Below are 12307 nucleotides of genomic sequence, written 5' to 3'. Positions count from 1 at the left end.
TGTAGATCTAGATCTAGAACAAGAACACCAGTAACACACTTTCACCCCATAGCAGTCTATGCTGCTGCAGAGAAAAATAGTTATGTGATTTCCTGATCAGTGAAAGTGTGTATAATGGGGGAACTGTCTCTTTTTTAACTCTCCTGTGGAGATTTTCTTTATTTTTTTTAAGATATTTTGACATCCCCATTTGGACTCATTGTTGCAGCAAGAGGCCTACTAGTGCCTACAGCTGACTCAGGTCTAAATACTACAGGTATCTAATGGCCAAAACACATAGGACGCGGAAGCGCAGCGCGGTGGAGCATTCGGCACCCATTTTAACTGATCTGACCGTCCACACTGCCCGCTCCACGCCGCGGAATGCGCTCTGCTGCGCTTCTGTTCGCCGTCTGTTCTATCTTTTCCGCGAGCCGTGAGCGAAAGAGAGAGGGAGGGAGAAAGAGAGGGAGGGAGAAAGAGAGAGAGGGAGGGGGAAAGAGAGAGAGGCGGGAGTGACGTTGCTATCTGAAGTGGGGTTTCAGGTGGTCATCCGGCACAACAGAGCTAGAGAGGGACAGAGAGAGACAGAGAGAGAGACTACAGACCTACCTACACAACAACGTTGTTAACAAACACTCTTTGTCCTACTGTGGTCATTCATCAGTGTTTACCCCAATCCCAAGACATGCACTGAACTGTTGTCATGAACACATTACATTATACATGAGGTTCTAAACTCATGATAAAAGTGAGGTAGATATGTGAAAACAGAAGATGAAGACGTGCAAAGTCGCTGATGCCGGGCATCAGCGACTTTGCACGGAGAAAATGTGCTCCTTGTGTGGACAGGCCGGCGCCTGCTCGTGTGGAGAATGCACTGCACTTCCACGTCCTGTCTGTTCTCAGCATAAGAGATGAATTATAATTCATAACTGTAGCCAGGTCAAAAATCATCAAACTTATCCTTTAAGAAACGTTGGGAGAACATTGCACGTCAGTCAGGCAGTATATTACCCTTCCTATCATTATTCTCTTTCAATAAACTCTCTCTTATCTGATTCCTTCCTGCCTTTGACCTTGGTGAGTGGACGTTCCAATTATATCACAGTCATATTATGTCAGGCTTGACATATTTAAATTTCCAAACAGCATAGGATTTATATTAAAATGACTACTTCAGATTTTGCTATGCAGCCCATTCCAAGAGACATAGCGTTTTAGGTGAGTGTTTTTCTGTTGGTAATACTGCCCCTTCTACCAGTTTTCTTCATATTATGTATGTTCATGTTGCGTATTGCGTCCATTTGGCGCGTTGGTCGTACACGTCCTATCCAAAGTAACGCTACGTGTACGCTCCAAACGGACGCGGGATATGCGAGGCAGCCATCATGCGCATGCAAAACCAAGTATACCGCCCTAAGCCTCCTTTTCAATAAACCTCCCATTGAACAGATTTTTGGATTTTGTTTCTTTGTTCCCCCAAGAGATCTTTCATGTGGAACTCAACGTTTGACCTTCTACAAGACCACATCGCCACTTCCCAATATATACTAGTTACAGCTCACTCAAGTAAATGCGTGAGATGCAAAAATTGGATATTGCTTGTATTTTCTGACATAGCGCTTGCGTTCGTATTTGATGTTCTGTTCAGTGGGTACCTGCCATAATAAAAATGAAAACACACTTTCAGTTCCAAAGTCTTCCAAAAACGTCCGTATAGTTTGTCGGTAGTCCTCCTCGACAAGATGCTCGGAGGAAACCCACTCACCAATTGCATTGGCTCACATTCCTTTTCCCTAACTCCCTCTACTTACCTTCCCCTCCCACTAAAGCACATCAGACACATCATTACTGAATTAGAATACCAAAATTTACTAAGAATGCCTAAATTACACATCGGTAAGAAACAACACCAGCCAGATGATTGTGCTTTTACAAAAAAATAAATCATAATTGCTTATTGTGTGGCACATTGACCAGGAGGACTAAAGTTTGTCTTTTTTTTTTAATGCACTGTTGTTTACAGGGAGAGAGGGGCAAGAAAGGCAACAGGGGGGCCAAGGGGGATAAGGGAGACCAAGGAGCACCTGGATTAGATGCCCCCTGTCCGTTGGTATGTCAGTAGTCCAATGTGTAACCAGGAGGCAGAGGGAAGCACACTGCCATATAGAATACATTACAACCCCAAAGTTACTTCAATTCCCCCAAGGGTTTTGTATTCTGAAGTTGGCTTCCTTTTGCCTCGGTGGTCCTAATAAACCTCAGAGGAGTTTGGTCCAAGTGTCCACTCAAGTAGGGTAATGGGGACGTGCAGCTTTCTGAATTTGACCTTTGGACCTTTTTCAAGGCATTAGAAATCAAAAGGAAAATTGCTTCATCGTCGGTTGAAAAGATGGTTCGATGAAGCACGCACCAACAGTGGACCACAGACTATAACTCTATCTGAGGAACCTTTTTTCCCCCCAGGGCTGAGACGGACAGGAACCAGGCAGCCACTGCTGCTGAGTAGTGTGGTTTTGTCATTGAATTGCAGCCTCCCTCCCACAGCTCTGCAGCCTTCACCTTAAATCAGAGTGGGAAGGTTGAAGACAAACCGTCAAGCCCATAATGACGACAATCCACGACCTCACAATTCCATTTCTTCAAACCTATGGTACCCTCTGCACCTTCTCCAAGGGTGTATATGTTCTGATGTTGAGTCGTAATGGCCATCGTCAATGCAACTTGGAGTCAAGCAGTTTGCCTGCTCGCTCCGACGACAATATAGTCCCAGTGGCAGTCTCGTGGTGAAGGAGCTCAATGCTTTATCAACCTTGCCATCTCAGCTCAGTGTGCCCAGTTCCTGTCAGTCCCAGGTTGCCTGCATGTTTAGGCCAACCTGCATCCAATCTACCAGCGGACAATCTGCAGATCCTCCTGACCAACACGCAGCAGAGGTTGAACATCTCCTCTGCTGCCTAAGAGGCACAAAGCACCGATGTTTCAATGGTTGATTTCACAAACAGGGTTTCCGAGGCTTTAAAGGGGAGAAAGGTGAACCGGGCTTGCCAGGCCTGGACGGGCTGGATGCCCCGTGCGCTGTGGTATGGTGCTCTCTCTCCCCCCTCCCACATTTTCCAGCATGCCTTTAGCTGTCCCTAACCACACCCCCTAACCACACCCTCTCAAACATTGCACTGTAGGGTTACAGAAACGTGTGTGTGTGTGTGTTTGCATGGAAGTTAAAATGTACTCACTGTCGTTAATTGTGTCCCACCCAGTAATAAGCCCAGACTTTCTCTCTATAAAATGTGTGACTCCGTGTCCACAGTGTATTTCTACATTGAAAATGGTTGTTTAGACATTTGAAATTAACGTTCATTTAACACAACCTCACAACTTCTGATCATAACGTATAATTAGAATCATTGCTATATTGCTTGCTATACGTCTCTGCATTAACTTTGCATGATGCTGTATGGATGTGACCTAATATCACCAATCACCAATAACATAACAAAAATAAAAAGCTAAAGATTTATTCCAGTCTAAACAAATATTTGGAATTTCAAGTACGCTGAGAGCCTTACTAGATAACCCTTGTTTCCTCCGATATCTCTTGCATGGAGCACCAATCTTCCAGCCTTTTTCTTCCTTCCTGATACAAGAGAATACCACAAGTTGTGAAAGGCCCAGTAGATTATTTTTGGACAATGCAAGCCAGAGGGTGGGTTGTGGGCATGGATGTATTCAAATAACTGGATAGGGTATATGACATTCATTTGAACGTACAGTAAGCTGCTCATTGGTGCATGAAGCATTTTGATGGGGGTTTTCTTCCTGCTTTTACTTCCGTGATGCGTGGCCCAAGGTCATGTGCGCATGTCTGCTTGCATTCACGAGCGCCCCCTGGCCCAGAGTTATATAGTGACCAGAGCTTTTTCTGCCCCACGATATGTATTGTCACATTTTTGTATCACAATATATCAAATGTTGCTATTTAGTCCCATCCCTAAGTACTGATGTTTCAAAGTTTGTAATTTTTTAGTTTAAAAAAGTGATTATGGTAAGGAGAATACTTTTTCATCTTCTGTGGCTTTGGAAACTGCTGTATTGGTTGTAATTTGCTTTATGCTTGCATGATTATATGGTCGTTGTCTGCAGCATAGTGTCTCTTCCTGACATGTTGTCTTTCTCGCTGCAGGGTGATGACGGCTTACCTGTACCAGGATGTTGGAATAAAGTAAGTTTGAGAGTTTGACGTGTTTTAGCGGCTCATCATTGTGGTAGGACACCATTTTGCTAACTTCACCGAGGACATTGCCTGAACTAACATTTTGTATTTGTGCCTTTTGCTTTCTCTTTGCAGTGACGATAACTTTGGAATGGCATGTGTGATTGTACATAGAATATTTATTTTTTTACTTTCTACCTGCTCTGTTATACTTGGAAAGAAAAACAACAACATAGAAAATCCTAAAAAATATATGGCAAGATTTTTTTGTACAGATTGTTTATTTTTTCATACTTATGATAATAATGTTTATGTATTGGATTTTTATATCTATGCATTATTTTAATATGGTTGAATAAGGAAAAATTATAATGTGGCTACATATGCATGATATTTGTGCATAATGTGAAGTGGATTTTGCCTATTAACTTATTGTACCATTTGTTTTGTTCTGTTGTAATAGACCATGCTGCACTGATTTGTGGGGCTGGAATGATGAAGTTAGCCTTTTGAAATTCTTAGTTGAACTCTCCTCTTTGTGATCAGATGTTTTACAAAAAAAAAGACAAAAGAAAGACAAAAAAGAAACAAGAGCTGCAAGTATCGGTGTTACACATTAACAGTGACGGAAAAAGCACTGATGAAAGTCTGCACTTTCAATTTTGGTCATGTGCTCATACAGTACCGATAAACATCTTCTATACATACAAGCCTCAAAGCTTTTATTAAAGTATATTTTAAGGCTGTCACCAGATGACAATATTTTTTAGACTGTTAATATTCCTGATTTTTGATTTATTTTATTTTATTTGTACAATACTGATGCCGATATTTTTGGACTGAAACTGCCAATAGCAGTTAGTTTGTGCCAATTATTCAATATCTTAAAGTTCTACCCTTTTTATGCCAAAATAAATAAACAAACTAATAAATAAATAAATAAATAAAAGCAATCTATTTGATTATTCTCAAGGTGGAAATGTCTCTGAAACCGCATAGACCATTATGGAACACTAAAAAAGTATATATTTTGAAAGCTACATATCAGTCTGATAAGTTGGTAAACTGATTTACTGTATCGGCCAAACCCTAATAGAAATAGTCAATTTTATCAACATCTTGAAAAGAAGAAGAAAAAAAGATGTGTACATAGATATATTTACCAATATAGCTGTGATGGGCTTCTAATTCTCTCTGAAATAATTTTTTGTGTTGATTATGTTGATGAATCAGTCATGAGGGGACAGCCTTAAATTCAGTCAGGTTTTCATGTTTTCACGAGGGAATAACACATTCCAGACAATCACCCTTTGCTGTTAAAATCTCCAAACTGAACATTCGTATCATGGGGGGGAGGGTTTCAACCGAGATCGCCTAACCATTTGAAGCTTTGAAGACAAGGCATGAAAGCAACTGAGAAATGCGCATTTCGTTGTACAGCCAGAAACCAACATCTCTTACGTTTTTCGCTTCTTGTCAAGTAATCCTTCAGAGCCCTGTACTACGAAACTAGTTTAACAGATCCGCGATAAGTCCCTTTGATCTGGTTTGACTGAACAGGATCAAAGCTATCTAGTTAACTGATACTACGACGCTGGTTTTTTACTAGGTAAGTGGACCTGGGATCTGCCTGTGCACGCGCACGTTTTTCGCTCGTGCACAGGCGCGCGTCCACGCGAAAGAGGTGCGCTAGCCAATGACATTATGAACAGCTGAGTTTATCCACGCCCACACCCATTTCCACACCCATTTCCTCGTTCAATGAAGCGCAGTGCATGATCAGAGTTTTAGCGGATATTTAATGTATCCGCGATTTAATGTCAGAATGAAAATCCGCGTTGGATAGTCTGCTGAAGGGCTGTCTAAAGCAGCAGCTTGTAGTCATTTGATTTACTTTGATCAGCGATTGATACAGCTGCATTGATACAGGCAGCAGCAACAAATCTAAATGTGTAATCTCAGTCTATACATTTCCACAATCTGTAAGCCTATTTAGACCATAGATTTAGAAACGCATGCTCAATGAATAATGATCTCTATCACTCATTATGTGTGTGTGGTTGCACTGATCGAATAATTCATATATAGTCTATAATAATGATATCCTAATATAAAAGAGAAAACTGCTGGACTGAATTGAGACGATGCGGGCATACTTTTCATTGATAAAAACTAGCCTATTTTTGCTCATATATTGGCATACAGCCTACAGGACACAGTTCCAGCTGAAACATGCAAGAAGCCTGCATATTTAGTATTGGGGCTATCCCATATTTATCCCATCTATATTATATGTATAGGCTTTTCTGGCATGTAGGAGAATATCACCCTCACTCCATTTGAGGCTCCGTTTAGCCTGATTTGCGCTGCGGTGATTAATAGTGATCATATTTCTCCACGCATAGTTGAGCTGTTAAGACATAAAGTGCTAAGTAGGCTTAATTTAATTATGTAGCCTACAGAGCCACAAATGTTTTTCTTGTTATATTCTCAGTTGACTGCAATCTATTTTTCATATGGCGATCTTATATGAACGGTGAGTGACTCCAGAGAGCCGATTATATGGGTCTGTCATGGATTTTGATCTTATCCTCTGAAGCTAACCTGGTCGCGACCAGGTTAGCTTTGCAGCGTCAGTTGCCATGGTGATTGAAAGTTAACTTGCTTTGTAGTACGGCTAAACCAGGTTTAAACTCAAACTTACTCGGATAAGGCATTAAACTAGCTTCGTAGTACAGGCTACTGGTCTCAATTTGTTCCAAGTTAATTGTAAATACTTTTTCCAAATGTTAAGGGCAGCCACCTCCTGCTTTTAACTATCAGGCTCTCTTTAACTATAGTGTGTACATTGTTTGTTTGTTTGTCTTCTCATCTTTGGCACAGTATACAACCCATAAAACATTTTGTTGGATGGAAATATTGCTGCTCACCCTAAGGCATGCTGCTGCAACAGCCACATTGCCTCATCCATTTCTATTGATATGAAGAAAGCTGTAACGTCCTTGGACAATGAAGATCTTTTTGTTTGTTTGTTTGTTTTATCAAGAAGTACCAGATAATTGAATCCACAAGCCTTTTTATATGGAGTAGCTGTGCTCATTAAGCTAACCTCATTAACTGTGTTACAAAGTGAATCAGTGTTTAAGAAATGGATGAGGAGGGACCGGAGTGGAGCTTTATCCATTTCTATGCTGCTCTTAGGGGAAAAAAAGCTTTGTTTGTGTTTTGCTCTGCCTGTTTTGGTTTTTGCCACAAGAGATTGTCGTGTCCTTGCCAACAATAAAATATTCATCAGGTCCCATTGCTGTTGAGCACCTCATATTAACTTTGAGTCACATTGGCCACAAATACTGAAGGATGTGACATCATGTCCAGACCTGTTTTGTGCAAAATGTTGATTGTGTTCAAAATGACAATCAAAATTAAACATGCATTTCTAACGAGTGTTTTGTCCTGAAAAATATTTATTTATGAGTCCCCTCAGGAGATTTTGATTTTGCGATGGCAATAATTTATGCAAATTCATCCAATCTTTGCAATATTTGCGGAACTCGACAACATAAAAATTCCAAATTTCCCACAGCTTACTTCCTGTTGCAGGGTTTGCTAGTAGACTACAATATCTGACAGGACATAAACTAGGTTCCAAATTGTTCCATAGAAACACAATTATGTGAAAACCGTCTACCTTCGTTAGGGGAATGAAGTAATTTTTATTCAGAGGAAATATTTCCTGTTTCAATTACAGCTGCTATAAATGTTTCTTCTATTGGATGCTTATATCATTATTGGCTTAAATGGCTTTCGATTAAGCAACAATGCCACAAGTGATTGGACACCCATTTCTATATTGTTATTTAAATGCCTGTGCACCGGTCATGCACACCGGGACTTCCTGTGTTCATATCCATGTGAAACTGTTTGTAATTTTTGCTCCGGCTGCTGAGTAAATCAATAACGTTAACCTCATACACTAAGTAAAGCAGCGGGGGAGGCTCAGTGTTCAGGTGGGCTCGGAGAAGCCCTGGCCGGCCTGCCTGCCTGCCGCAGCTCAGCTGGTCATGGCGGGAGGAGACTGTTCAGGGAGAACACTACCTCTGTTGTCCACAGGGGCCGCTAAAATCAACACAAAATGAAAGTTCCTCATAGCTGCTTAAAAAACCTATTCGGGTGGGATTAGTCTTCAGGCCAACATACGTAAAATAATTGTTAAAAATATCTCTGTATTCAGTCTCTGTATATCGCATAGATGACAAAGATTAGTTGTAGTCACACCAGCTTTCGATTTCGATTTCAGCTTATTCTTTGGTGTGGTTTTGGTAGATTTAGTTAAGTTTTATTTAGTTTCAGTTCTAGGTTTAATATTTTTGCTCTTTCTGAAGGTTTAATCAGACATTCAGAAAGGTATCTTCAAGATACGTTCTTGTATGTATTTGCAACAGGTATTGTGTATTGCCCCCCAGGTTACACTTTTATAAATCAAAACACACTCCTTGCTAGCGAAGGGGTCATCCCTATGTTCCCCGGGTCCTATGTTCCCCGTTTTTAACACTCTCCGTAACATTTGGGGTGTCTATCCGCTATGCCGACCCGACCACCCGCAATGCCGACCTTAGGTTTAGGCGTGAGGGGTGGGAGAGGTTAGGTTTTGGGTTAGGGTCTGGGGGAGGTTAGGAAGGGTTCTATGTTCCCCGGTCCCACAAAAACGGGGAACATAGGACCCGGGGAATATAGGACCCGGGGAACATAGGTACGCTCCCCTAGCGAAGCTGGCAAGAGGTAGTGAGCACACTCACCAATAAGCAAAATAATCCAGGTGCACGGCACAAAAGTAATAGTCAAAGAAAGAAGAAGGCCTGCTGGCTGAAACGTTCGTTGTAACTGGTCTTGATGATGGAATAAAAACCCTGAAAGGACATTCACTGAGTGCTGGCGTTCTTCGTTCTTTGACTACACTTTTATAAATAGCTACTAGCTAGTTATCGTCTGTAGTTTTAGTTTTACTCAGAGAGATTAAAATTATAGACATGCTCCAGTAATGATGATGACATTACCACACCTCCATGTGTGACACTAATCCTCATGAATATTGGTTCGTTAATCATCTGTCATGGCTGCTAACCCCTGTCTATGATTTGAATTTGAATTGTTTTGAGTGCCTCACCGCATGACTGGAATGAACTGCCTGAGGTGAGTTATTTTGAGCTGGTTTGGGTTGTCCATACAATATCCGTGGTTGAGAGGCCAGATCAAAATCTGAACAAAAATTAATCTATGTTTCAAAGGGTCAACATCCTTTCCAACTGGCCAAGAAGTAGGGCTACCGGAGAGTCTCTTGACGACGCCTTACCCAAAGCTGCAGCCAGGAAACCTGAAGACGGTTGGAGATATCGTTGAGTTTTGACCCAAACCTGGGGTTGCTCTTTCAAGGATTTTCCAAGAGACTGGACACAGGGCCAGTAACATGTGGAGGCTCCAGTGGCAGCAGTGACTTCAATAAGACTGAAAAGTAGAGGATACCCGCCATCCTTTTTAGTTCTTTGTCAAACAAAAAAGTCTCCTCGGACGGGAAAGCCATCCCAGCCGCAGAGAGATACCGACATGTTTCTTTGAGTTCGTCTACACTTTATGCTTTGGTCCGTTGAATTTTGCCACGTGAAAAGCGAGGCACAGACACTTTACCACGTGCAATTTCCCATGTTTTATCCGACGTCGTCAACGCTGTAACTGTGATTATTACGAATTCAGAGCAGATTGATGAATTCAGAGCAGCTCACAGAGCAGATTTTTGTCGCCGTCTCTTTCATGTTCGCATGTTTCCACGAAAAAAGCCAAAAAACAAAGGGAAATGCTCTTGATGATTCCGTATCGATTCAACTCACTGCCTTTTCGAAAAATCCCTTTGCCTGCAGCTATTCAACCCTGTTTGACTTATTGTGCTGCTAAGGAAATACTTTGAAACCAGCCGATAGCTACAGTACACCATCCTTTCTACACGCCTGGTCACATGTTACATTTTATTGACCTTCCTGTGCTTGGGTGTTAGAGGACACCACAAATCAATGCTGTAATTGTATAGAGCAAAACAACTTGCTATATGTATAAAAGTACTCACTCTTTGTATATAGAATACTTTAATGAAAGGTGATTTTACAAACAGAAATGGGCATCAAAATTCTCAACGTTAACTGCAGATTAAAACTGCCGTTATTTGGATGTTTTGATGACGTTTTCCTGATGCATTTTGTCATTTGTCGCCATACCCAATTTTTTACCGAAAATTTGACCGGCTTTGTCATTTTAACACTCACTCATTTGACTCCTATACATCCAATATCCACCAGACGTGAGATATAACGCCTATACCTATTTGCCGTCTTTGACTCTAAACAACATGGCAGTGGTTAAAGGTGTATTTCAAATAATTTATTACTTTGTCACCCTGACTATGGATGGATTTCGAGTGAATTTTGAATGGCTGTTACTGTGCATGTACATGTGTGTTGTAAAGGAAAAAGTGATGGCCTTTATGAATATGTTACACACAAACTTTACTGTTTCATTGCAAATCCAATGAGCAGAAGCATTCCTTATGTCATATTGACAAATGCCTTGTAAACAGACCTGGGTCAAAATGGCATTTAATTTTTTCTTCTTCCAGTATTTGACTTGTTCTTATGTTAGGTCTTTATTCATCTGGCGAGGATGAGTTTGTGTTCAAATAACTCCTACCCTTTTCGTTACCTCGCCAAAATTCATCGTATAGCAGCTTGAAATGTTACAATATTTAATGACCGTTCAACAGCAAACAGGTGCATGCAAGTGTCCCACAGGTTAGATGCTAAAATGAAAATCTTTGAAAAGTCATTTTCTCATGTGAAATTTTCAATTGACTGAAGCCCTTAGATGTTTGTGGGGTAAGATGTAAATCTATTGTTTTGAATACATTGGGGGAAAAGTTGTACATGAGAATTATGCTGAAAATCACAAGCAATTTGATTTGAAGAAAACACTGAATCAGAATTTGGCTCTCAATTGTATTGTCCCAAAGTTATTATATACATACATACGTAAGACCTTTGCCCTGTCATGCAACTTGGCATTCACCAGATAATTTACTTACTGAACATTAGATTTTATTTCTGCTGTGATCTTCACATTTGTATTTTGCACAAAGATGGAACTAACCCACACTTTAACTATTTCACTTGCGTTATTTACTTGGATTGCTATACATTTCCCAACTGACAAACCCAGTCTGTGTCTTGAACCTATACAACAGTTAGTGTTTATTCAGTATGACAGTGTACTCTTCATGTAATATACTGTAACTATATGGCATCACAACATGTTTTGATGCTTGAATTCAGGTTACAGCATATGGATTTTTGTTATTTAGAAAATGCCTTGGCCCTTGTAAATATAGTACATAGATTTTTTTTTTTTTTTATGTTTTGAACAGACTTTGTGGACTACTTTGGATTTGGTTCAAATATTGTTCTTTTAAATACAACTATGGCATGAAACTAACTTGTGATCAACTGCAATAGCTTGTGAAAATGTAAGCTATTTTTCTTTAAGACTATAGGACTAGAATGACTGAACACAGGCTGACAGATATCCCAGCAACATTTACTCGCATTCAACTCAAACCCTGAAGCCAAACGCAGTCATTAGCTGTCTCATTTGATATGAAGAGTACACAGATCCTTTTGGTTTTGTATCAAAGCTGGACTTGTGCAGCGTTTAGTTACAGATTAGTTGATGCCAGTCTGTGCTCCATGCATTCTTCACATTACTTGAGATTTTAAAAAGGCATTGTAAGCACATTGTACAGTAAGGACATTTGTGTATTGTGATCTTTATGATGAACAATTAGCTCTCCACACATTGTGCATAATAGTAGCCAGCCTATCTGGAGTGGCTTTATCGCTCGTATCAGATTCATGTTTTCAAATGTCATAATTCAATCTAAGTACAGTTGCAGTCTAATCTGTCCATTATATGTGACACAGTCTGGAGAAATGGGGTAACAACTATAGGATAGATAAAAAATATTGTTTATGAAAAAAGAAAAGAAAAAGTTTCTCACTTTTTTACGCAGGTTTCGAT

The 12307-nt window shown here is 40.4% G+C and overlaps 1 protein-coding gene across 1 annotated transcript in view; it reads left to right on the top strand.

Annotated features, from left to right (window-relative positions):
* The window catches only part of col13a1 (collagen, type XIII, alpha 1), a gene marked incomplete at its 3' end in the record, with an annotated part of 136862 nt that extends 127349 nt beyond the window's left edge, over positions 1-9513 (top strand). Inside the window, exons 41-43 of the mRNA XM_083650822.1 lie at positions 2009-2095; positions 4166-4204; positions 9481-9513. Coding sequence (XP_083506948.1) covers positions 2009-2095; positions 4166-4204; positions 9481-9513 — 159 coding nt within the window. The remainder of the gene's footprint in view (positions 1-2008; positions 2096-4165; positions 4205-9480) is intronic.
* Positions 9514-12307: the final 2794 nt, after the last annotated feature.

The sequence above is a fragment of the Poromitra crassiceps genome (genome assembly GCF_964638095.1).
Source record: "Poromitra crassiceps genome assembly, chromosome: 14".
NCBI classification, from domain to species: Eukaryota; Metazoa; Chordata; class Actinopteri; order Beryciformes; family Melamphaidae; genus Poromitra; species Poromitra crassiceps.
The sequence above is the reverse complement of the archived record's forward strand: the minus strand, read 5'-3'. Positions and strand labels throughout refer to the sequence as shown.